General features: G+C 30.8%; 3 protein-coding genes across 4 annotated transcripts; 2 read left to right on the top strand and 1 right to left on the bottom strand.

The window, feature by feature from the left end:
- Positions 1 to 8,428: 8,428 nt before the first annotated feature.
- LOC107432771 (exocyst complex component EXO70H1) lies at positions 8,429 to 11,026 on the top strand. The gene has a single exon (XM_025066444.3). It carries the CDS (start codon positions 8,901 to 8,903, stop codon positions 10,824 to 10,826), a length of 1,926 nt encoding a protein of 641 aa, XP_024922212.2. The 5' UTR covers positions 8,429 to 8,900; the 3' UTR covers positions 10,827 to 11,026.
- A 3,307-nt stretch (positions 11,027 to 14,333) lies between these two features.
- LOC107432795 (probable pectate lyase 4) lies at positions 14,334 to 17,619 on the bottom strand. The gene is made up of 5 exons (XM_016043988.4): positions 17,157 to 17,619; positions 16,196 to 16,547; positions 15,909 to 16,119; positions 15,744 to 15,812; positions 14,334 to 14,748 (listed from the first exon to the last, which is right to left on the bottom strand). Exons 1-5 carry the CDS (start codon positions 17,416 to 17,418, stop codon positions 14,518 to 14,520), a joined length of 1,125 nt encoding a protein of 374 aa, XP_015899474.1. The 5' UTR covers positions 17,419 to 17,619; the 3' UTR covers positions 14,334 to 14,517.
- A 4,412-nt stretch (positions 17,620 to 22,031) lies between these two features.
- On the top strand, positions 22,032 to 26,071 carry LOC107432811 (ankyrin repeat-containing protein ITN1). Of its 2 annotated transcripts, none has more exons than XM_048464864.2 (4): positions 22,032 to 22,315; positions 22,628 to 23,170; positions 23,456 to 23,865; positions 24,452 to 26,071. In XM_048464864.2, exons 1-4 carry the CDS (start codon positions 22,288 to 22,290, stop codon positions 25,265 to 25,267), a joined length of 1,797 nt encoding a protein of 598 aa, XP_048320821.2. In that variant the 5' UTR covers positions 22,032 to 22,287; the 3' UTR covers positions 25,268 to 26,071. The 2 variants fall into 2 exon arrangements, with proteins under 2 accessions (XP_048320821.2, XP_048320820.2); XM_048464863.2 differs by having other exon boundaries at positions 22,033 to 22,315; positions 22,625 to 23,170.
- Positions 26,072 to 26,705: the final 634 nt, after the last annotated feature.

Here is a 26,705-nt window from a genome sequence, read left to right on the forward strand (position 1 = left end):
TGGTCATCACAGTTATTGCTTTCCATTTTGATGGAAGGTTTACTTTTATTGGTTTTGTAAAGATTGATTAGAAAATGTGAGTTGGAGGTGTTTTCCATCTCGTCAAATCGTATTGTTTATAAAAGTATAATATTGAAATGGTGATAGTTATGGGATTTAGGATCAATTGAAGCTTTCTGTAGGGACATATGGGATGTCTCCCTGGAATTGGCTTGTGACACAGCAATGTTGCCGACAATCATCTTCCAACTATCCGGTATGGGGCCATAATAACATTGTCTTTGGCTATTTAATTTTCATAGAAAATGGAAATGTATGTGACATTAGTTTTGAAATATTCAATGATTAAACGAAATGATATATAAATGGATTTTGTCTTCACACTTAATTATTTTACATTTAGATATCTATTTTATTATTATTATTTTTTAAAATGAAAATATGACGATCAGTATGAAAATTTTTCAAACTTAGAGGTAAGTTAATGTAATTATCTTTTTTTTTAATCACCAGCATTTTGCATTTTATTCCCTAGGCAAATTTTTGTAGTTTAAAATCCTAAATGTAAAAGGTATGTTTGGTAGGCAAGATTATACAATATTAGTTATATTGTGTTTTATCAAACTGTAATGTAATGTATTATACCGCATTAAGATTGTATGTGCAAGAATGTACTATATTATAAATTCTTTTTACAAAAATTATTTTTATTAAAATAAAATTGATTATTATTAATTTAATTTTCTTAAATAATTACACTACTCAAAATAGATGAAATTAGTTGTTTTATTATTATTCATAAAAAATTTTCTAAATTTAGAATAGATAAATTAATTTTTCATCATTACTCAATATAATTTTAAGAAATTGATTACATTATTCATAATATATTTAATAGAGTTCTGATTCATGATAATAGTTACACAATCAAAAGCTATAATTATAGTATATACAATATTTATTAAAAGAATTAACAAAATATTTTAACATTAAAAATAAAAATTAATGATATTTATTTTTCTATTATAACTAATAATTAAAGTATCGTTATTTTTTTGTATTTTAATCAATTTTCTTAAATTATTACATTATCATTAATTTATTAAACTAAATTTTAGTTACTATTTAAAATAATAATAATTACATTACCTTAAATTATATAATATTAGAAGATTTAAGAAAAAGATAACATTTTTATCAAAAATTAAAAAAAAAATTGACAAAAACAAGTGTGGTGGAGACCTTGACAAGGAAGAATTATTATTATTTTTTTAATAATAAATTGCAAGCATAAAAGCTTATCCGGCGTAAACGGTCTCAGATGTTGGACCGACGCCATTTTATGCGCGTAAGAAGCGCACTAGTGTTGCCAAACGCTGGATAAAGCTGGTTAATATATTCCCGCCCTATTACCCTATGGAACCGAGCATTACCCAAAATGTAACAGAATTTAAGGAGTAAAATCATATTACCGGCTCTTAGAAAATAAAATAATGTTAAAATATTACTATTACAATATAATATTTATAAATAAGTATTGTTAATAATAATATAAATTGAATAAAATCCCGCTAACTATTTAATACTTTACAAATAACATCTATAAACTGTCAAAATAAAAAATAAACCCCCTTAATTATGATTATGTATAACTCATTTTTCCTTTTAAACCAATTGAATACTAAAAATTATTTGAATTTAACAAAAATACCCTTTAGGCATACCAATTAATCATTTTTCAAATAATTTTGTCGAAACTTTTTAAATATCAAATATTAAAACAATTCTTTCAACAATGTTATTAAAAATTATTTGAATTTGACAAAAATAACATTTTGGCATACCCATTATATCATTTTCTAAATAATTTTACCCAAAATTTTTTATTATCTAAACATTAAAATAATTCTTTTAAAAATTATTAACAAATTTCAATTTGACAAAAATACCCTTTGGCACATGCCTATTGTATATTATTTTCCAAATAATTTTATCTAAACTTTTATATTATCTAAATATTAAAATAATTCTTTTAAAAGTTTATTAAAAATAATATTAATAATGTTAGGATTAAATTGCTTCTCTGCCTTCCCCATTTTCAATTTATTCCAATCAGACGCCTCTATAGTAAATTGTTCACAAAATACATTTATTATATATAAAAAAAAATACATATTTTAATTCTATATATACCTTGATCTTCGAAAAAATAAAATAAATAAATAAATTCTATGTATACCTATGGTCTTGGGGGTCGGGGATTATATTATATATATTAGGCTGTGTATACATATTACGTAGATTGATTCACATAAGATACCTTTTTTTTTTTTTTTGAAATGAAGTCTTTTTATTTTGTTTTATTTTTTTAATAGCAATTGGTTTTTCATTTAAGGAGAGGCCAGCCAAATGATTAAACACAATGACTATGACCAAGAGGGTAGAGAAATCCTACTATTATCTTATTTGAAGACTCCTAATTATAAATATAGATATACATGGATTTTTTTATTATTATTATTTTTTAATCAATGCATGCTGGTAGATCCACCATTTACGACTGCAAAAATTGAGCAACTTCAACCCTTTCAACCTTTTTTATTCAAAAAAAAAAAAAAACTAAGAAAAGAAACCTTACTTCATAAAAAATAAAAATAAAAATGTAGACTGTATATGAATCAATTGCCTGGATATGTAATTGACATAGACAACCGGCCATTGATCATATCAACGTTATAATATTTAAGTAAGGTATCATATCACAATGTTTGATTTTTTTTTTTAATTAGTTTAAGGTTGTTTGGCAGGAATAACCCCATAAATGCTATCTTGTTTTGTATTTTGGCTTCTAAACCTTGTATTTTTTTGGGCATTAAAACCCCAAACTTAAATATATGTTTCACAATAAGGATTGATGAAAAACACATGTGGCTTCAACATGCACAGCCTTAATAATCATTGAACTACATGTAAACATTTCCAGGGGCCAAGAATAACCTTAATATTATATAGTTTGAGAGGAAATAGAGTCAATATTTCCAAATTTTATATCTCAAAATATGTTTATTAAAAAAAAAATATATATATATATATATATATATGTATATATATATAGATATAAATGTTATAGATATTGAGCATTGGTACTAAAAGAAAAAAGACCTGTAGAAATATTTATTTTATGAACAATAAAATACATTGTAATATTTACAAGTAATAAGAAAAAAAAATTACGATAAAAGGTTCAAAAAAAAGCAAGACATGTGCCCCAAAAAAAACAGAATTTAAAAAATATACATATACTTTTTTCTAAAATAAAAAATGTAACCAAAAAACATTACATAGATGAAGAGAAAAAAAACAAAAAAATTAGCCTTGATATTTGTTTTATAAAATATATTTTTGTATTTTGAATTATTTTTATAAATTACTTTAAATTATTTCTATGATAGATCACCTTCATTAATTGAACTTTTTATAAAAGATGGTAATTCAACTAAAGTAATTCAAAAGCTAATAAAAATAGCTTTAATACTAAAATCATCACATCAATAAAAAATGAACTAAGTAAAATTTGCTCAATTAATAAACCATTCAAACCTATAACGGAAAAATTAAAGATCCAAAACATCAAAATTGGGATGAGTGTAAATGCTCCCCAAAAAAAAACAAACATAATACGTCATTTTCATCCGTTTGCAAAAATAATAATATATAATAATAATAATAATAAGCAAATAAATAAATAAAGGCATCACTTTCATCAATTTTGTTCAAGGCTTTGAAATTATGATTGATACGGTGTCCTCATAATTTCTTCCCGTGGCGGTTGTTGGAAAAGACATGCGGGGAGAATTAATACACAAATTTTATGATTTGAAATCTCTGGAGCGAATAATCACTGAACCTTGCAGCCAATTTCTAAATGATGATATACAATAAAATTTGCTACTACACCGTTGATTTCAAAGAAAATCTTGTTTCATGCTTCCATTTTATAACTATTTCTTAGAAATTAAAGTTTCAAAGCATTTTTTAAAATTAAACATAGTTTCTCACTTTTAACATGTAAAGTGATCGTTATACCACTAACCAAAAAAAAAAAATTAATCAATTACCAAAAAAAAAAAAAAATTTAATCTAACATATGAAGGGGCTATGATTATAATTTTCAAATATATGGATCTGCACTTCTAATAAAAAATACTCCAATATCTTTTGGCATGAGAACTATTAATATATATGATTTTTTTTTTTTTGACGTGACATATATGATGTTACACAAGCAATGAATATTGGAGCAATTGAATTTATTGAAAGCGTTCTGTTTAATGTTCTAATTAATTGGTTAGGAAGGATTTAAAAGATGACCAAGAAAGTAATCAAGGAATTTCAACACGTCGACCTAATTTTTTTTTTGCGCGATGACCGTTAGAATAGCCGTCTAATAGGACTAGTAATGTTCCATAAATTCAATTATAAGAATTATCAAAATATGTGAGTAAATTAAATATATGCCTTCATTGAAGCAAACCGCTTTTCTCAGATTTACGAGTTCACATACAAAACACTTTGGGATTTTTCTTTCTTTCTTTTTTTCTTTTTTTCTTTTTTTCTTTTTTTCTTTTTTTTTGAATAAAAACATTTTGGGATTTATATACATTTATGATATCAAAATTAGGTCAAGAACGGGATGGATTTACATTAGGACTTGCCCACCCCCTCGATATTTAAAAAAAAAAAAATCACATTTTTATTGGTTATTTTTGCCTAATTACATAATTATCACTAAAATTTAGGCATATGTGCCTCCCCTTCAGATTTCCTATCTAGTAGTCACACTTTTCCTCATTTTGTTTAACTTTTCCTTTTTAACTTGATACTTTATTAAACATTGTAAAAATACTTATTTTACATAGCTCAAGTATAAATTTCTTTATTCGAAAAAAATAATATCTAAGATACCATTTAGACTAACTTTTTTATACAAATAAATATCAATTTCTCTTTAGTTTTTTAGTTGAATACATGTAAAATCTTTTTCTTTTCAAATATTATTTATATTATTTAACTATTTCATTATATTATACTACAATACTATAATAGTTGAATAGAAAATATAATATTTTTTGTTTTATTAGCAATAATTATAATTTGAGTTTTTTTAAATAAAAAAAATTGTTTTCAATGATGTCTCTCTAAACTAAATTTTTTGGACCGCCGCTTATGATTAATTTTATGTACATCTAGCAAGTTATTAAGTTTAATTCATTCAAAGTCCCACGTCAAACAGATGTACTTTGCCTCAAGTAATGTAAGTCATGGAGGTGGTGTCTTGTTAATTCCTAAGTTTATATAAATTTCTATATCAAGTTATGACTTTTATAGAAATGATATAGATGCATAAAACTGACTTTTATTATTATTATCATTATTATTTTTATACGTCTCTGTTTAGGAACGTGGACTTTGTTACCCGGCTGTTCCAAAGCATGTACATAGTACTGATTGGGTGAGATCCTGCTACTTTTTTCATCATTGCTCTAAATATATAAACTTCAAGTCTTAAATATTATAGTTTAAGAAAATAATTAATTTCAATTCGACAAGAAAATGTAGTAATTCAAAAATGTATATATTCTTCCTTATAGAATTTGTATTTATCTTCATGTTTATTTCAGTAGTGAATTCATTTTACCCATTCGTTACTTTATCAAGTTTTAAGCACATAGAATGTAAGGCATCCCAAAAAATAAATAAATAAATTTCTTTTTCTAGATGTCCAAAAAAATAAAAACATGGTCAATTATATAAATTAAATGATATATTTGGAAAGCATGTAAAATATGTGTAGTATGCAGTTACATACATATATTAATATATACATACATATATATATATATATATATATATATTAACGTCCTTAGATTACATATTATGCAAGAAAAATCCAAGAAACATGTGTTAATAGGCTGTAATGCATGTATAACATTTTTCTGCGTGCTATAAATATTTGTCTTAACTGAATAATGATGTTTTCTACTGTGTATTGAATACATAAAATATAAATACATATAATATATACATGCATATATGTATAAAGATATGCATAAATGTGCCAAGCACTACACAGTATACGTACTAGTTTGTAATCCAAATTTATATATTAAATAAATATTATACGGATTTGCAAGTTGCATATATAAATATATATATAGTGTGTACATACGTATTATTACTATATGGACATGTTCCTAATTTTTGTTGATAGAAGTTTCTAAAGATTCCTTTCAATTAATGGAAATTGTCGGAGTTTGGCCGTCAGCTTAAGAAAATTAATTAACGAAAAAGAAAGTCTTTTGTTGGCTTAAGATGGCCTAATTCATGGTTGTTTTCTTATACTTGAAAAAGCAGGACAGAATTATTACAAATTTCCATGGAAATTATATCCCACCAATCTCATCCCCTATCTCTGAAATAATTATTAAAGGCTGCCAAAATTCTTTCAGGTACAGAGAAAAATTTGGTCCGCATGCAACTTTAGAGCATGACAACGAGGATTTTAAGCATTTGTATGTTTAATTTGTTGGACCGATTGGTGACATAGAAATTTAATTTGGTTAAAATTTAGATTCTGATTTTTGTTAAGAAAAAACCATATATAAATTAAGATATTTTGTTAAGAATAAAAGGAAATTAAACATGTGAAAAGAGGAAGAAAGAGGACTACGAACCATGTGCTCGAAGACACTGTAGTCCATTTCACTGTAGTCCTTTTTTTTTGTATTGGCGGTATGCATTATTAAGGAATATTATATAAATATTAATGAAAATAAAATAAAATAAAATAATATATATATATATATATATAGAGAGAGAGAGAGAGAGAGAGAATTCTGATTGTATTATTTAATAAAAGAATTGATATCCTTATTCTTTTATGGCAAGAATTAATCAAATCTTCTTTTAGCAAGACGTGTTTGTCCATTTTGACGACCATATAAATATAATGTCATCATTTTTTATGGGAAGAATATTCTTGAAGATCAGATTTTTTTTTTCTTTTCTTTCTTTTTTTTTTTTTTTAAATTCTCTTAAACATCTAATTATTTGACCAAATTTAAACTAATATCTAATTTTCTAATTATATATGTAATACATGGCTTATCATCATGTTATATATGGCTCTCGCATGGATATATAGCCGCCTTTCGTATTATCCCAAATTGAACTATGGTCACTTATTATTATGTTTTGTTTGGTTTGAATATATATATATATATATATATATAAACACTTTAATTAATACTTATACTTAAAATTTCAATTAATTAATAACAATACTTAAAATTTCAAAATTTTAGTACCAACCAAAACATCAATATATCAAATAGAAAATTTTGTTATTTGTCATTATTATCAATGATTATATTGGATTTCATTCTAAATATAACAATTGCCAGCTAGTTGCACTTAATTATATTTAACTTTTAAAATAATTTAAAGAAACAAAAATAAAAACATGATATTTCTTCAGACAGCCAATTAAAATATTACATTACATATAGGTTTAGTTAATAATGGCTATATAAAATAACAAATAGTGTTTTTGTCATTAATACTATAGGAATATATAAGTTGTTTATGATGCACACAAAATGAAATGTTACTATTTTTATTTTTATTTGGTTTATTATTTTTTGATATATTTAGTTTAACTTATGATTTTATCACTTATCCATATTTAGATTGTAATAAATGTTTCAACTAATAAAATAATAAAACTTGATTAGTTGAATTTATTTTTTTTATAGTTAGACTGAATTAAATTTAAACACGTTTTTTTGGGGGTAAAAACACGCAAATAGTTAGTTTGAAATGTATGAAATTTTATATCTGTCAGGGCTGATTCATGAATTAATTAAAGTTCCCTTTTAGAGAAGTTTGAATGATATATATGTATGTGTATATGCTTACGTCCAGCACAACACATTTAATAATAGAAGATTATATGGCCAAAACTTTATTTTCAGCAAAACAAAAAAACTTTTAATCGAGGCAAGTCAAGCTGACCGTGAAAAAGTCATATTAGTAGGAAATGGTTATTAATTATGTTCACAAATGTTAAATGGTTCATGACAAATTGAAAATGATCTCTACGAAATAAACTCCATTAAAAAAAAAAAAAAAAAAAACCAAACAAATTTTTATGAATCAGCAAATATTAAACCAAGTTCACAAATTCAAGTTTCCCAATACATGTCATTATAAGCATATTTAAATGTTAAGAGAATTAGGCTACATGATCAGAACCCAATAACCATTTTTTCATGGAAAACTCCTTTCTTTCTTTTTTATTTATTTTTAATGAAAGGATCACCACATATCTCTTAGTGAGTGTGAAACATAAAATAAATGCCGCGGTGTCGTTGATGAACAGGAGTCTAATTTAAGCCGCAAAATTAATTTCCGGGGAACAATTCTCGTGCTTTGTTTTGGACTTTAATCGCTGACCTGGTACACCTGCCATCTTTACAACAACGCGCTAGAGTCAACGTACGTGGGTCGACAAATGGAACTCCCAAAGTCAAACTCCTAGTTCCCCAAAAGTCTCTCACATTACTTTTCTATCAAATTTTCTTTTTCTCATCAACAGCATCGTTCTTCTGTCTCTCTCTCTCTCTATATATATATATATATATATACTTCTTCTTACCCCTCCAAAACACTTATTACAAGCCTATAAACTCTCAGAGGCCTCAAAGCTCCTCTTTCTCTTTCACGCCATCACTCCCCAAAAAAAAAAAAAATTTTTTTTAAATATTCCTTCTATATTTTCTTGAGAAACAAACAGAATCATTATTCTTATTTCACTCTCATTTTATAACACATTGCAGCAAATGCCTAGAAAGGGAATGAGGAGCCTTTGCTTTGGTTCCAAGTCACCGTCTTTCTCCATATCCCGCCACGGTTCGCCTGCCAGAACCTCCGTCTCCACACCTCCCCGGCAGAGCTTCTCCGACGCCATGATCGATCAGAGCATAGACACCGCGGCGGCGATGATCATGAAGTGGAACCCCCAGTCTTCCGCCTACGCCAGAGTTACTTCTCTATTCTACGAGAACAAAAGAGAAGCTCATAGATTCATCAAGTGCGTTAACGATCTACAGAAAGCCATGCATTCATTGGTTGCCGAGGACTCGTCCTCCGATAGACTTGTTTATGCGCAGAGCTTGATGCAGATTTCGATGAAGAGGCTTCAGAAAGAGTTCTATCAGATTCTATCGATGAATAGAGCACACTTGGACCCTGAATCGGTCTCAACTCGATCCTCACGTGCCTCAACAAGGTCAAGCACCTCCGATTACGACGACGAAGGTGCTACCGATGACGAGATCAAAGCTGCCGGAGATTCCATTACCGAAGTCGAACAAGTCTCTTCCATTGCGATGGCGGACTTGAGGTCGATTGCAGAGTGTATGATCTCTGCAGGTTATGCTAAAGAGTGCATAAATATCTACAAGGTAATAAGAAAATCAATAATAGACGAAGGGATTTATAAACTTGGTGTGGAAAGGTTGAGCTCGTCGCAAATCAACAAGATGAATTGGGAAGTTCTTGAGCTCAAAATCAAGAACTGGTTGGAAGCGGTGAAGATTTCGATTCGATTGCTCTTCACCGGAGAGCGCATTCTTTGCGACCACGTCTTCGCCTCCTCAGATTCCATCAGAGAGTCTTGCTTCGCCGACATAGCCAAGGAAGGCGCTCTGCTGCTGTTTGGATTCCCGGAAATTATAGCCAAGAGCAAGAAATATTCTCCCGAGAAAATGTTTCCCGCGCTCGACATGTACACCGCGATTTCCGAAAACTGGCCGGAGATCGAATCCATCTTCGCATTTGAATCAACCGCCACCGTCCGATCCCAAGCCATCAATTCTCTCATCCGCCTAACCGAATCCGTAGTTTCAACGCTATCGGATTTCGAATCGACGATCCAGAAAGACTCATCAAAATTACCGGTACATGGCGGTGGGGTCCATCCTCTCACAATCACGACAATGAACTACCTCTCTCTCTTAGCCGACTACAGCAACATACTCGTCGACATTTTCAACAGCTGGTCTGCGCCGGAGAAATCATCTCTGCCGGCATCTTACTTCGACAGTCCAGATGCCGATGAATCTCCATCTTCGGCGATCTCTGTCCGACTGGCTTGGCTCATCCTTGTCCTCCTGTGCAAGCTCGACGGCAAAGCGAAGCATTACAAAGACGTCTCGCTTTCCTACCTCTTCCTCGCCAACAATCTCCAACACGTCGTCTCCAAGGTCCGTACATCGAACCTCCAGTACCTTCTCGGAGAAGAATGGATCGCGAAGCAAGAAGCCAAAGTCAGAAAGTTCGCGGCGAAGTACGAGCAGTTAGCCTGGGGAAAGGTCTTCCAATCGTTGCCGGAAAATCCGTCGGCGGTGATGTCGCCGGAGCAAGCCAAGCTGGTTTTCCGAGGGTTCAATCTGAGCTTCCAGGAAGCGTATCGGAAACAGAGATCGAGTGTCGTGCCGGACAGAAAACTGAGAGAGGAAATTAAATCGTCCCTCGGAAAGACAATCGAGGAGATTTACAGGCAGTTTTACGATACGCATAGGCCTACGATTGGGGATGATAGACATGCAAGGGTGTTTGTCAAATATGCCCCTGAAGATGTTGGAAATTACTTGTCGGGACTGTTCTACGGCACGACGGATATGGATTTCGAATTCGATTTCGTATCCTCATCTCCTTCTTCTTCGTCGTCGTCTTCTCGACGGCGACATTGGCGGTTTATTTGAGTTTTTTTTTTTTTTTTTTTTAAAGGCGATTTTTGTATTTAGTAAGTTTTGATCGGAGTTTTTTTACCGATTTTTGTGGAGGTGTACATTTAAGACTTTTTCTTTTCTTTTTTTGGTAATAAAATTATATGTGGTCGCGAATCGCGATGGTGTAAAAATACACAGCAGTTAAATAACGACTTTTCTTGGGTATTCAATAACGGGTTTTATTTTATTTTATTTTATTTTAGTTGGAATGTTTATAGGCTTTTTATTTTATTTATTTTTGTTTGTTTGTGTGTAGTTGTGTACTTTCTCGGCAAAAAAAACAGAAACCAAGAGAAACTGATAACGAAAATAAAAATCAAATAAACGCGGAAGTAAAAGTATAGTCCTCAAATCAGGATTTCCGAGCTTCTGGATTATGTTTGACCTTTAAAAAACCCTAATGAATTATGAATCTTCAGAGCAAGTATAATGATAATATGGGTTTCTTTTCCTTTTGCTATATGCGTGTATGATAGGTAAGGTATCCATTATTCCTTGAAATACGATTTGCAGCCTATTGTATTATGTTCGACCAAAAGAAAAAGAAAAAACTTAATGGGTTATGAATCTTCAGGGAAAGTTTATGACAACATGGGTTTCTTTTCTTTTCCTATATGCGTGTATAACATGAAAGGTATCTAATATTTTTCAAACAAGAACTCTCTTATAAAATTTTAGGAAAGAAGAAGAGTTAATTATATTATGGTACCAAAGAAATTAGACTTTTGCATAAATTTAAAACATCCTAATTAGACTTTTAAGTTTTAATTTTTTTTATTTTGGTTCCATTGGATTTTTAACAAACAAACTGTGATTAGCAATTTAAGGGTATTAAAAGGTAATTTGTTTTGAAAATAGAGATTTAAATTGTAACAAATTAAAATTGCAGTGTTTGAATTGCAAAATATATTGAAACCATTTTAATAAGATCAAAATTCAATAAATTGAAATTTAAAGGCCAAGATAAGAACGTTTTAAATTTAAAAATAGAAAATGAAACTTGTCCAAACTACATGGTATTAAAGTATAATTAATCCAAAGAAAAATAATGTTAATATAATCTCAAATAAAAAAAAAATTATTATATAAATTATTGGTGAAGGTTTGGTATTTTGCTAGGATGTTGGTTTCAATGTTATTGAATTAGTCTCCGATTGTCTTGAGGCTATTCAGACAGTTAATGGTAGGGAAATTCATTTAGGAGTTTGTCATTTTTTAGTTGCTGAAATTAAAAGTTTGATACGTAAGTCAGTTGTTCCCACTAGGGAGACTAACCATGTTGCAAATGGGATTAGCTTCTTTCGCTTTAAGTTAATGGTTTTGAGTCATGGTTTCTACTTGGTCCTTTGTGGTTAAATCGTTTGCTTTAGAACGTTCTATGTTCTATCATCCTGAGTAATAAAGGTTTTTTATTTTTTATTTTTTATTTTTTTCTCTGAGTCAAAAAAAGTTTGGTTTTTTCACCAAAAATAACAACAACAACAATAATAATAATTTTTTAAAAAAATAAATAAATAAGAGATATGACATCGTCGATTAAATAATTTTATTTTTAATTATAGTGGGAATTCATCTTTGTTAAATGTCTTAAGATGGTTTTCAATATTGTATTTTCTTTTTCCTTTTTAAGTTTTTAATTATGTTAAAAGCCTAACTATTATTAGAATATAAAACTAATTTTACGCAACTAAAATAGTTGAACAAAAAATCATAAACTAAATACCAAAAGTATAAATTTAAAAAACGCATTAATTAATTGAATAAAAAAAATTTGTGACAATTTCATGGTTTCATTAAAAGCAAAGGGTAATTAGTATTAAAAGAATGAATATAGATTTTGAATGACGTAGATATATATCATCTAGAAAGAAGAAAAAAAAAAGTTAAAAACTTTTTTTTCTTTTACAAGTAAAATATTAGTAGAAAAGCAGAGTAAAACAATGTTAATATGATTCTAGGCTAATAAGCATCTTGTTGACATGTGATAACCAATGCTGGTAGGCTGGTAATGGTATTTATCATTTAATTATAGCACACTGTCATATGAAACAATAATTATTTTTTCTTACAGGAAAATAAGACAATTATTTATTAATTTCCCAGTTGAATATTAAAGCCTTCTGTTTAAATAATATTGCAAATACGTAAAATTCCATTATTAAAAAACAGAGGATGTCAGCGCTAAATACAGAGCAAACTAAAATTTAAAACTCACATCAGCCAAAAGGCCGAAAACAAAAGCCTAATAAATTAGATGAAAAAAAAGAACTAAAATTCGTTGTCCAAAAATTCAAAAAGATAATCTATAAATTTCCCTCATATAGATTGTGGTGTGTTTTTTAAGAAAGCAAACGGTTAGAAAAAGATGGGGTTGAAAACGATGTCGCTTCCGTCTTTTGGGTTCTTGGGTTTGAAAAGAGCAATTTTATTTTATTTTATTATCGTTGTTATGTGTTTTTTAATTGACATTTTTAAGATATCCAAGACTCGAACAAATGAAGAAAAGACAAAACATCATATATTGTAAAATAAACATGTGCAAGTCAATTAAAAACTGCTGTTATATATGCCAAAAAATGTACTTTCTGTAATCCAATTTTGATTATTTCAATATTCAAAATCAGTGAATGTTATTTTCAAACCTATAATTAATGCATTTTTCAACACCCAAAAATGAATACTGTTTTATTTACACATCATCGCAGCATCTGCAATGTAAAATTTTTCCAAGACTCTAAGACCCAGCATCCATTTATTATCTCAACTTGTTTTCCACCGAAATGCCGGGTCGCAAACAACAATTTTGTGCACACGTGAACTTCAGCAGCTGAGAGAGACCTCTATATCTCTACACTTCCATTTTCCTTCATATTTCAATATTCATTTGTTGCTTCTTGCAATAAACTTCCACGGACAGAAAATATATATATATATATATATGTATGTATGTGTGGGCTAGACTAAAAACTGTCAGTTTAATATGAGGGAAAAAAAAAAATATATATATATATATATATCTAGACTAGAAACAATCACTTATTAAGGTTGAAATTTAAAATTAAATTTATTTCATTTCCATAAATAAAATTTTAATATATTTATAAATTTATATTTGAATTTTAAATAATAATCTTGATGTGATCCAATGGTCATTAAAAATAGATCTAAGATTTATTAATTGATAAAATTTATTTTTCATAAATAAAATTTTAGCATGCTATTAAATTCATATTTGAATTTTAAATATTAATCTTGATGTGATCCAATGATCATTAAAAGCAAATCTTAATTTAATAAAATAAAATAAACCGTAATTGAAACTGAGTATATATAAATATTATCAAATTTAGGTCCATCAGATGCACCCATGAATAAGGCATTAAAAAATTATTAAAATAAGTGTGTGGATGTGTGTGTGTGTGTGTGTGTGTGTGTGTGTGAGAGAGAGAGAGAGAGAGAGAGAGAGAGAAACTATCAAGGTCAGGAAATAAAATGATTTAAAGAATTGAACATGGTAAACTAGCAATTGCCCCACAAACAATTATTGCTATATCATCTTATATGATTGCCACCATAATGGCATGATAAATACTGCAAGTAGTAATTTACAATCAAGTACCTGGGAATTCGTTTTAAATATTACTCTAGACTACTACTATACAGCTTATTTGTGATCAGCTGGCCGTGTAACATATTGGCATCCTGTACAGTGGTGGAGGTAATGTTTAAGCTCTTCAGTTGGAGGTCGAACTGTCCACGTCGGATAGTATTCACTAGGATGAAACATGCTATGTTCACCACCATGCTCTTGCATTAAACCCGCTTGAGTTCCAGTCATAAACAAGTCACCATGAGACCTTATGCAGCCAGTCCTTGCCACTTCCTTGTCAGCTGCCTATAAAACCATCATAAGAAACAATAATGCATTCTCGTTGTTCTATAAGAAGTCAATGGTCACACGAAAATATTGTAGTGATGTAACGTTAATCTAATAGCATTAACAAAAGCATATTTCACATTACGAGTCAAATGACAATCTACTCTCTATTTGTTTTCAACTGCCATCCATTTGAAGCTCTTTCTGGCATCTAAGTTTTCAGCAAAAAAAACAAGTTGTTTCTTTTCCCCAAAGTACAATCCCATAAACAATATTTCTACAGGTTCAGCATCCTCGCAAACAGCAAAAGTATTCTCTAATCAATGCCAGGAAGATTCAAATGACCACTTCACCTAATGCCAAATTATCAACATTGTTCACACTATAACTTAAATTCAGAGCAAATGATTTACCATGCTCACATCTCTAGATTCCATTTCATAAAACCTGTACTATGGGCTACTAAAGGAATGTATGTTTTTGAAGAGACATCAAGAATCAAATCGAGATTTACTTTTAGGTTGTCTTTTCTAACAAATTTGTTCATTTATTTATTTATTTATTTATTTTTTTGAAAGGGAGGCCATTGCAATTAACAATCTATCACTTATGCATTATGTATTTATCTCTCTCAGGGTAGTGCCAGTTAGACATTAGTTCACTGACTAAATGGAAGAGCAATGAGCTTTTGGATGAAACAGCAGACAAGATATCAATCACATTTCAAACTGATAAAAAAGTAAGGATGATTTTAGCGAGATGCTAAAATTAACGATGAATTGAAGTTGATCTCCATTTTGTTTAAGCAATCTGGAAACATTTAGTACTATATACCAATTTTCTTATAATAGAACCAATGTTAGATCTATGGATAGGCAGAAACGCCAGGAAAGAATAGAATGGAATGCTACAAGCAGCCCCAGATATGTGGTTTCACACAACAATCCTTTAGCTTCTGTTACGAAACATGCACAATTTCTTTACCAGAAAATAGAGAAAGAAAACTGACATACCTTCTCTGTAAGGTACTTGAAGGCCAGTTTCTTTTGTCCAGCTTCATATATATTGCATTCCGAGTATATCTGACATGAAAATACATATAACAAAATTTGTAATAAGATGAAATCCCTGAAACCTTCACAAACAATATATAAATCCAAATGTAAAATCATTAGCACCTGAGATTCTACACTGGCACAGACAGCATATATGCCCCAGTTTCTGGTGTAATTATTGTATAGGTGCACTTTCCCAAATCTAACACGAGGATGCCGCTGTCGTGTCCCATCAAAGAAGCAATGGTGAATGGTTACCCGGATGCATCTGTCACCAATATGAGAGGGGTCTGCCCCAATGAGCATCGTCTTGTCATGCCGTGAAAAGTGACACCTGCAGACAAGTTTTGAGAAAACAATTTGGAGTTAAGTGAAAACAAGGGGAAAACCTAATTGGGGTTTTAGCTTACCTTGAGATTGTAATATCTGTGCTTTCTCGAGTGATATCTATAAGTCCATCATCATAATCACGAAGGCTGCATCTGTCAATCCAAATGTGCTTCGAATTGGGTTTTATTTGAATGCCATCAACATCAGGACCTCTCCCACCTTCAAACTCTAAATTGCATATAATCACATGTTCACATTCCTTCAACCTCAAACCTTTCCCTGTGAATTTTATCTTCTGGCCTCGTCCATCAATAGTTTTATAAGATGATACACTCAATGTTGATGAGAGAGCAATAACGCCTGAAACTTCAAAAACAATCCAAAGTGGTTCTTTCTTACGACAACCTTCCCGAAGTGATCCAGGACCATCATCTACAGTTTCATAGAAATACAAACAGATTTTAGGGATGAGATTATACAAGGATATCTAACACACAAATGAGCAACAAGCCAATTATATATTTATTTCAGATGCCAAATCACCAAATAAAAACAACCATAGCTACCCATACTAATTAAATGCCACCTAGGCCAACTTTCTGAATTGAACCTAAATAGACAAAGTACTTTGGACCAAAAAACAACGACTTCCAATAAATTCAAAAAACAGTCTTTATTGAGCATTGATGACCACATAAACAAGTGTATTTGGATAACTTTGCAGATTCTAACTCAAAATTAAATTAGCCACAAACTCAAAGAGCAGTCTTTGTTACAATGATGCTTAAACAATTTGCATAATCTAACCTCCCCCAAATATTGATATACACAGATAAATTTACCATTTTGCATACTCAAAAACAAAAATTACATGGAAAAATACAACTATTACAACAATATCACAGAAGCTCTCAGCTTTCAAATTCATAATATATATATATATATATATATATGTATATAATTTACAATTCTTAGTCCCACAAATCGCTACATACCATGAAAACACAAACAGATTGAAAATAGAAAAATAAAGAAACCCACCTGCTAAAGTGGTGACATGGTAAAGCGAACCGTGCAAGCCACCAATTGCGCAGCGGCCAAATCCTTCTGCCTGTCCTGCTAGGCCACGCAAGCTCGAGTCGACATGAGCGTACGGGAAGGGCGACTCCATGTTTGTCTTCTTGATCGAGCTCGAGGCTTGAACTGGTCGATCGAACTGACCACCATCATATATAATTCCCGAACCGCCCTGTTTATTCGGGCCGTTATGGAATTTTCGATGGTGGCCGTGAGCGTTCCCCATTTATTACAGAAACAAATACACAGTTTCGGTTTCTTGAAGCTCTTTGAATTCTGATTATGACAGAAATCGAAACCGAAAGCGAAAAGCTTCCATTAATTAGAAGAAGAAGAAGTAAAAAACCCCACCCCAGCCACCGACACTTTGTTTCCCAAAATGGGAATTCATTCCCTGTGTCCTCCACCTTTGGCTCCCATACAGAGATCGCGTCCGTACAGTTGTGAAAAATGCTTTAATGGCGCTTTGCTCTGTGTCTTGGAGATGCACACTGGGCTTAGACATTGGAGTGTTCACTTTTTATGGGCCGGGTTTTGGCCCAGTTTATGCCCGATTTTTTTTTCAATTTTTTTTTAATTTTTTGAAAAAGTAATAATTAATATAAATTGAAGTCAAGTTATATTTTATTTAAGAAAACATTAAGAAATTGATAAATAAAAATAAATGTAAAATGTATGACCAAAAAGAAAATTGTTAATTTATTTTTCGACGAAATTAAACATTAAATTGTATCTACTAATTAATCAATAGTTTTTATAATCTTCAACATTTGATAATATACGCAAGGCTTTGTTAAATTAGCAATTGAAAACATACGTACTTTGTTACACCTGACGTGCAAGCATTGGACAGCTTCGCAAGCTTTTTATTTTTTATTTTTTATTTTATGTTTTTTTGTACTAATATGGCCCTAGAAGGAGAACAACTAATAGAAAATTTTTCTCCTAATTCTTTTAATAATTTTCTATTATTAAACCAAATGTTCTTAAATAATTTAATGTAAAATTAATAATGTAACAAAATGTTCACAAAATCATTTTGTCAAGACCATATGAAATGTGAAATGGCATCCCACAATTGTTAGCATGTGACCATGTCATAGTTTTAATTGCAAAAACTATTATTTTTATCGAACAATGATTCCAATTTTGAATCATTCCATTGCTAATATTAAAAAATATATATTGTCATGCCATTTAAACATCACCACTAACTTGCTTTCAAACAATGTCACACTTAACAATTTCACAAACGCTCAAACACATAGAAGGAAATTTACATGTCAAATGCACATTAACAAATTATTAGACTCACGCATTTCTTTAAAAATATTATTTATAAATATATCATTTTGACAACATGATTTTTTTTTATTATTATTATTTGAAGAAATTTGTACTTAAAATTACCTTTACGAGACAATTTTGAAAGTATAGAGGATAAATTGAACTATAAACCAAAAAAAAAGAAAAAAAAAAAAGAGACACAGAATAAATTGAGATTAGGGCAAAAATATAGGAGTGGTTTTTGAAAATTTTCTTTTTGTTGTTTTTTCTCATGGTAGGGAATGTATTAACTTTTAGCATTTTAAAATATATAGCGCCTTATTTTGCACTTCTTGGATGTTAGCCACTCTATATTGGAACATTAGAGTAGCCCCTCACATTTCTTTTTCTTTTCAATTTAAGACCATATGTTATTCAAATTATGATCTTTTTCAGATTGACACTTTTAGCCCTCATTTAATGAAATATTTGATTAATTAACTTACGCATAAATTTATCAAAATTTTCAATAAATTAAATTTTGTCAGATTAAATTTGCATCTATTTAAAAGTTATACCAAATGTGTCATAATAGAATAAGGGTAAATTAAACAAAATTTTAATAATTATTAAATGATTTTCAATTCTGGGTCTAAATTGCAAAAAAAAAAAAAAAAAAAGGAAATATAATAAAGCCAAAATTGTAATGTTTCAAATATAATGGCGGATCTGCAAAAAAATTGTAAAATACATAAAAGAAATTTTGTATCGATCGGTCTTTAGCTAAAAAGTACTGCTTATTACTAGATTTTAAATTTCAATTTAATCAATTTTAAAAAGTGTTATATAAATATAAGGGTGTGGAAAAAAAAAATTAAAAACCAAAACCAAATCCCGATGAAACTTGGATCACACGGTATTAGGAAATCGGTTTACTAAAGAAGTAAGATAAAAAATCTGTCTGACCACAGCCTCTTTCCAATGGTGGTTGCCGATGTCCCATATTTCATAGACTTTTCTCCAAAGCAAGGAAGGTGTCTCATCCCTAACAGGGCATCTATTTGGGAGTCTTGGCAGCCAAGGATCCTTTCATAGGTCTATGGAGGAACCATCTTCAATACTAAAGCAAGCATCCATGCTTGGAACAACTCATTTTTAAAATTCATTTCCAAATTCAAGAAGAGCTTTTCTTCGGCTTGTAGCTAAAAAATAATTTATTTTTTAAGTATTTTGCCTTCATCATCCTTGTTTATGGACAATTTTCTCCGCTAGCTAATTTCCAATCCAACTTGACCAACAAAGTTAAATTTACGTCTTTAAACCTTCTGAAATCGAGATTTTCCGGTTTTTTGGATTTGCAAATATTATCCAAAGACTTCAAGGCTAGATATCCTTTGGCTTTTGGCTTTGTCTCCCATCAGAATTTTCAATCCAATCCATCTAAATCCTTACATAAGCAAAGAGAAAGGTGAAAGGTAGCCATTCTATAGGTAGGAATGGCTTGAATAACAAATTTGATTAGAACAACTTTGTCCGTTTTCCAAAGAAGGTTTTTATTCCAACCTTTCAATCTGTTTTTATAAGAAGCATTTCATTTAGGCACCCTACGGGTCAGGTGTTTTAACTGTTACATTTCCGTAAGTACTCTTGATATAATGATCTTGATAAATGATAGTCGGATTTCCTTTGTTCAATAGAAAACGCAAATGTTTTTATTAGTTAGACTATAATATGAAACATGTAAATAATATAAAATGAGCGAAATATAATAATCTTTGAGATCGGGATTGCAAACTATTTCTTTTTTTATATGGGGTCGTGAAGCTAGTCGAGCTGAACATTTGTCAGCTTGTTATGCTTTGCCTTTGGGGGAGTATAAATATTAGCCTTGATTATAGGATAGTCCAGAGTTTATGCCTACTGTTTCTTCTTCTTCTTAATAAAACTTTCTTTTCTTTCAAAAATATATATATATTGAATTTCTATATGCAGGCGCTTTTAATTGAATTTTTGGATCCTATTTTTTGTTTTTAATTTTTAAAATATTATTTTAAAAATAAAAAAATTAACTATTTAAAAAAAAAAAAACAAAATGTTTGACCAATAATATTTAAAAATAATTTTCAAAATTAAAAATAAAAAATATTATTTTAATATTTTTTTAATTCTTTTTAATTTATGTTTTGAAATTATTTTTAAAAATTAATAATCAAATATATAATTTTTTATTTTATAAAATAAAAAACTGCTTTAAAACTTAATAGTCAAATTTTTTGAATAAAATCATTTTATTTATTTATTTATTAATTTATTTTTTGTAAACAACCTAAAAGTCATAGACTGACAACGAAATTAACAAGTTCTGAACACTTGGACGTAGAATATTTGTATTAAAAGAACAGAAAAATTGTCAATTTTTTATTCTCTAAACATGTGCTGCTACTTTTGTCGTTTAATAGTTAATTCTTTTCTCTGGGGTTTGCCACAAAATGTCGTTGGCGGCCACTTTATATGATGACCAAGAATTTATAACCCAAAAAAAAAAAAAAAAAAAAAAAAACCCATTTTATTTAATATTGTTTTCTCAAAATTGCCCAAAGCCACAAACTACATAATGTTATATATCTTTCGTATTTTAGGAATGTCATCGACTCTAGTCAATAGTAATACATGGAAGCATGGCATTGAACCTACTGGAGTTGGAATCCCTATTTTTCATACAAGCATTTTTATTTTCTTTTTTATCAATAGGGTTACTTAAATTTTATATTCATATTCATATTCATAAGCACATTTTTAATGACTTTGTAATTATTATTTATGTAGTATAAAAGTTAAAAGGATTTGTTATATTTATGGCACAAATATTTATTTAATAAATACTCAATCAATAAATGCTTTACAATAGTATGAATACTAAATAATTAATCTTGTTTCAATTACTCATATAAATATTTTTTTCTTGATGAAGATAATTTTTATTAGATTTTAGAATTGTTTTTAAATAGACAATTTCATTATGGTTTTTATTATTATTTTTTTTATCATCTCAGCTTAACAAAGTTTTTTATCAATCCATTTAGAGTAATTTAATTTTTAAGTAGTTGTTTGTAATTTTGATATAACAAAAAAATTTTAATAATCTACAGAGTTATTAGAAATGTTATGATAAACAAAAATAAGAAATAGAAATTTTATTTTAGCAAAATAAAAAAAAAAATCTACAATATAAACATATATTAATTCTTTAAATTTCATATTTAAGATAATGTGTTTATTTTTCAAGAAAAAATAAATATATTTAATTCTACTACAAACTCCCTTGTCTCACGAGTGGGCCAATGCTTAGAATTAATTTTTTTTTTTTTTTTTGTTTTTTGTGTGTGTGTGTGTGTGTGTTTTTTTTTTTTTTTAATAAACAAAAATGACCAACTAATAACATGATCCAACGTGGAGGCTGACATGGCAAGAGCTGAATAATTAGATTTCTTTTTGGAAACAAAGGCCAACGAACTCGCGAGGAAAAGAAACGGGCTATGGTGGTCCCAGTGTTTGTTAAAAAAAAAAATGGCGGCGTTAACGACTCCTTTTTTTCAAATCCAAAAAATTTCTTCTTCTTCTTCTTCTTCTTCTTCGTCGTAGACGGCCACCGACTCTCCCAACCCTTTTTTCCTTTCCTTTCCCTTTTGTTTTTTTTTTGTTTTTTTTTGTTTTTTTTTTTTTTTTCTGTTTTTTCGGGTTCTCTCCCTCCTCCGAATGCCCGATGGATTTAATATCAAATGTCTTGCCGTTATGACAAAATAAGAGGCCTTTCTAATTCTTTCCACGTATGGCTATCGACTCCAAGGCCGAATTAGGTTCTCTTCTTTTTTCCCTCCTCATTTTCTCTTCCCCTTTTTTATTTTTATTTTTATTTTCTTTTCTGTTTTTTTTCTTTGTTTGTTTGTTGGACCGTTTGTTTTCCGAGAAAGAAACGGAAAATCAAATTTTACATGCGACCCATGAATTGTATAATTATCCTATTTGTTTGCTGAAAAAAGCTGGAATGATTGTAAAATTTTTGAAATTATTTTCATTTTTTTTTAATTCTTTAAAAACAAAATGAATAAAGAATGAGATCTGAAATCGTTTGGCTGTATTTTTTATGATTTTGTATTTGGTATAAGGAGGTTTGAGAGATCTGGAGAAGGGACTGAAAATGGCATCGGCGTCATGCAGTCCCGTGGCTCAAACGTCGCCGATTGTGCGTTGTCCATCGACGCCGACTCTTGTCCTATCCAATTCCGGCAAGGCTCTACTGGTTTCCAATTCCAGTAAGTCACTGGTGGTTTCCAATTCCGGTAAGCGGATGGATCAAGTTGGGAAGAAAAAATACGTGAAGCAGGTGACCGGAAGGCACAACGACACCGAGCTCCATTTGGCCGCCAAGAAGGGCGATTTGGCCGTCGTCAAACAAATTATTGCAGATATAGATGCACAGATGGTTGGAACGCTTAATGGTGCAGAGTTCGATGCAGAGGTTGCCAATATAAGGACGTCGATTGTGAATGAGGTGAATGAGTTGGGAGAGACGGCTCTCTTCACCGCGGCGGAGAAAGGACATCTCAATGTGGTGAAGGAACTCTTGCAGTACTCTACTAAAGAGGGTATTTCTATGAAGAACCGGTCCGGGCTTGATCCGTTGCATGTTGCTGCAAGTCAAGGTCACCAAGGTAAGATGTATAAATTTGGAGGATGGATTGTTGTTCTTTGTCTTTTAGTGTTGTTGAATTCAATTTGTTTTCTAAGAATTGGTAATGATTAATTTTTGTCTGTGGAACAAGAAATCTCAGTTTTATGCATTCCCAGTGAATCTTTTTGGATAATAAGAGAAATGCCCTGAATGATTGATGTGATAATAGACTTGATGATTGATGTGCATTGAGAGAGTTTTTTAGTTCCCAGTTTATTGAAATGTATTCCTGAGCAAACCCTGTTTGACAACTAGCCTTTTGCAGCCATTGTTCGGGTACTATTGGAATATGACCCTGGACTAAGCAAAACTGTTGGTCAGTCAAATGCAACCCCTCTTATAACGGCGGCTACAAGAGGGCATTTACAAGTAGTTAATGAATTGCTATTGAAAGATTCTTGCATAATTGATGCCTCTAGATCCAATGGGAAGAATGCATTACATCTATCTGCAAGGCAGGGGCATGTGGATATTGTAAGAGCATTGCTTGAGAAGGATTCACAACTTGCACGGAGGACGGATAAGAAAGGACAGACTGCATTGCATATGGCTGTAAAAGGGGTTAGCTCTCAAGTGGTGAGGTTGCTTCTTCAAGCTGATCCAGCTACTGTCATGCTCCCTGACAAGTTTGGCAATACAGCTTTACATATTGCCGCTAGAAAGAAGCGGGTAGAGGTATGAAATGCATTGTTAGAAGATTATATTTCTAATCACATACTTTTTTCTGCTTCCCACTTCTATTTCTCTGCTGAAGTTATTTGTTTACTTTGTTATTTTTTATTTAAATTCCAGTTGTATAATTAGGAAGCACAATACCTTGTCTTTTGTCATTTTTTTGGTTTGAGCTTTGTTAAAATTTAGACCGAGTTTAGTTCATATATGTTTAGCAGTGAGCTGTCATGATGCTCATTTTACAAAAGAGGATAAGGTAGTTTTGTTACTGTTGCTTACCATAACAATTACCATTAACTGAATGATTGTTGATGCAAGATATCAATTATAACATTTCAAAGCCAGATGTTTCAGTCCAGCTCTATCAAATTTGGTTGAGTTTCTTTTTTTTATTTTTATTTTTTTCCAACTTCACAAGGGCTTTGTCTATGTGTTTCACTCTTTTAGTTGAACTATAGAGATTTACAAATCAGTTTACTACTATTATTATTATTATAATTTTGAAGGAAAAGGATTAAAGTTTAGATCCTATTATGAAACTTAATGAAAGTTAAATGCGGCAATTTCCAGCACTTTCTTTTTCTTGCAGATAGTGAATGAGTTGTTACTCCTTCCTGACACCAATGTGAATGCTCTAACAAGAGACCATAAAACAGCCATTGACATAGTTGAAGGACTCCCCCTCTCGGAAGAAACTGCAGAGATAAAGGATTCCTTGGCTCGATATGGAGCTGTCAGAGCAAATGAACTTAACCAGCCAAGGGATGAGCTTAGGAAAACCGTAACACAGATAAAAAAAGATGTCCACATCCAGCTAGAGCAAACCCGCAAAACCAATAAGAATGTGGATGGGATTGCGAAGGAGCTTCGTAAGCTTCACAGGGCAGGTATCAATAATGCCACTAACTCAGTCACCGTGGTAGCTGTTCTCTTTGCAACAGTAGCCTTTGCTGCTATTTTTACAGTTCCTGGTGGTGATAATGAGAGTGGTATGGCTGTGATGGTGAGCAGTGCATCATTCAAGATCTTCTTCATCTTCAATGCTGTGGCACTCTTCACATCATTGGCTGTTGTTGTGGTACAAATCACACTTGTCAGGGGAGAGACAAAGACAGAGAGAAGGGTTGTGGAGGTGATAAATAAGTTGATGTGGTTGGCCTCTGTCTGTACCACAGTCGCATTTATTTCATCATCTTATATAGTGGTTGGTCGGCATCATAGGTGGGCTGCCATTCTTGTTACAGTTATAGGGGCAGCTACCATGACTGGGGTTCTTGGCACCATGACTTATTATGTGGTGAAGTCGAAACGGATTCGCAAAGTAAGAAAGAAGTCAAGGACTGTAACCAACTCGTGGCGCCGCTCGGAGTCTGATTCAGAACCAAACCCTATTTATGCCATTTGATGTTAAACCTGGCTCTGAACTAGCCTCAGATACCTCGTCCACATTATAAATACGAAGAAGAAGAATGAGATAGGAGCAGTTTGGCCCCGAGGGGATTTGAGCTGTAGATGAAGAGAATCTTGGGTGTAATTTTTTGAATGAATGGCTTCTTGGAAGATATTGAAATATCCAGGTGTTTAAAGGGTTTGGAGAAAAACCAGTCAATGACCTTGAATCTTTACAGAGGCACTGAATGAGAAATCATCCAATTATTTTTTGGTATATGCATAGTATTAACCTCAAAATGTAAAATATATATATATATATATATATAGGTTTGTCACTTGTATAAGAATTTGAGAATAGATAGTGGCTTGTTTATATGTAGATTAAAAAAAAGAAAAAAATTGAATCAATTGGCTGGAGCTGCGAAACAAGGTTTAAAAGCTGTTGAATTGCTCTTCACTACCTGGCCTTTTTCTCTGTTATGGTGAGCAGCTGATACAATGCTGGCTTAGCTCCATTAATGGGACAACCTTCACCATTGAAATCAAAATCCATGTTTGTAGAGAATGCAAATATGGATGTAGCAAGCCACTGTATGAAGTATGGAAGAGATTTTGAATATAAGGAAAACGACAGTCAAGACGGTAGGAGAATCAGGGGCCAGAAGAAGTCAATTTTGTTCAATACATGACCCAGGGGTATCACATTCACATGATGTTGTCTAGAGGCATTTAATCAGTGTGAATATGCATTTTTTTCCTTTTTCCTTTTTCGGCTATGGTGTGCATTGCCAGTGATTTTTCAAAAAAAGCTTTTTTTTTTTTTTTTGGGTTGAGACAGAAAAAAAAAAAGTTTGAAGAAGGGCTAATGTGAAAAGCATTTTTTGTTTTTTTAAGTGGTGCTAGAGGAAGCAAGTTGTTTACGTATGTGGCAAAATGATTCAGCAAAAAGAATAATAATAAAGTGATAAAATGTATATGTGAGAAGCCTGTCACTTGACACTGTTGAAAAGTTAATATAACTAAATATAAATAAATGAAAATCAATATAAACCAATAAAATAATCACACCCTTATTTTGTCATATAACTCGCTAAAGGATGGGCGGTGTCACAGGGCTAAAATTCAATGTTAATTTCTTGACGTGTGGCCTAAGGATCTCTTTCTTAGTCAGCCTACTCGAATCACACACTCCAAATTGAGGTTCTCACACATACCACCAAGTGTCTCAAAGTAATGACAAAGCAATACAATGCACACACAATATTTACGGGGACACTCCCAATCTTTTTTTTACTCAATAAGAACAAGGAAACCGGCCAAGAACCATGCAAGGATCACCATATTCCTCTTCTGGTGTCTCAAGCATGGCTCCAGCAATACAAACACCAAAACTTGTAGTTAACAACCCTAACTACCTTGGGTATGCTAGACCAACCAAATTAAACCACCTG

The sequence above is a fragment of the Ziziphus jujuba genome, chromosome 11, assembly GCF_031755915.1.
Source record: "Ziziphus jujuba cultivar Dongzao chromosome 11, ASM3175591v1".
In the NCBI taxonomy this organism is placed as follows: domain Eukaryota; kingdom Viridiplantae; phylum Streptophyta; class Magnoliopsida; order Rosales; family Rhamnaceae; genus Ziziphus; species Ziziphus jujuba.

Excerpts from the sequence above, each read along its gene's own strand:
- LOC107432811 (XM_048464863.2), top strand. The coding sequence starts at position 22,288 with ATGGCTATCGACTCCAAGGCCGAATTAG. Across the intron at positions 22,316-22,624 it reads CGACTCCAAGGCCGAATTAG|GAGGTTTGAGAGATCTGGAG; the intron begins GTTCTCTTCTTT and ends ATTTGGTATAAG. Across the intron at positions 23,866-24,451 it reads CTAGAAAGAAGCGGGTAGAG|ATAGTGAATGAGTTGTTACT; the intron begins GTATGAAATGCA and ends TTTTTCTTGCAG.
- LOC107432771 (XM_025066444.3), top strand. The coding sequence starts at position 8,901 with ATGCCTAGAAAGGGAATGAGGAGCCTTTGCTTTGGTTCCAAGTCACCG.
- LOC107432795 (XM_016043988.4), bottom strand. The coding sequence starts at position 17,418 with ATGGGGAACGCTCACGGCCACCATCGAAAATTCCATAACGGCCCGAAT. Across the intron at positions 16,548-17,156 it reads CCATGTCACCACTTTAGCAG|ATGATGGTCCTGGATCACTT; the intron begins GTGGGTTTCTTT and ends ATGAAACTGTAG. Across the intron at positions 14,749-15,743 it reads TCAAGTACCTTACAGAGAAG|GCAGCTGACAAGGAAGTGGC; the intron begins GTATGTCAGTTT and ends ATGGTTTTATAG.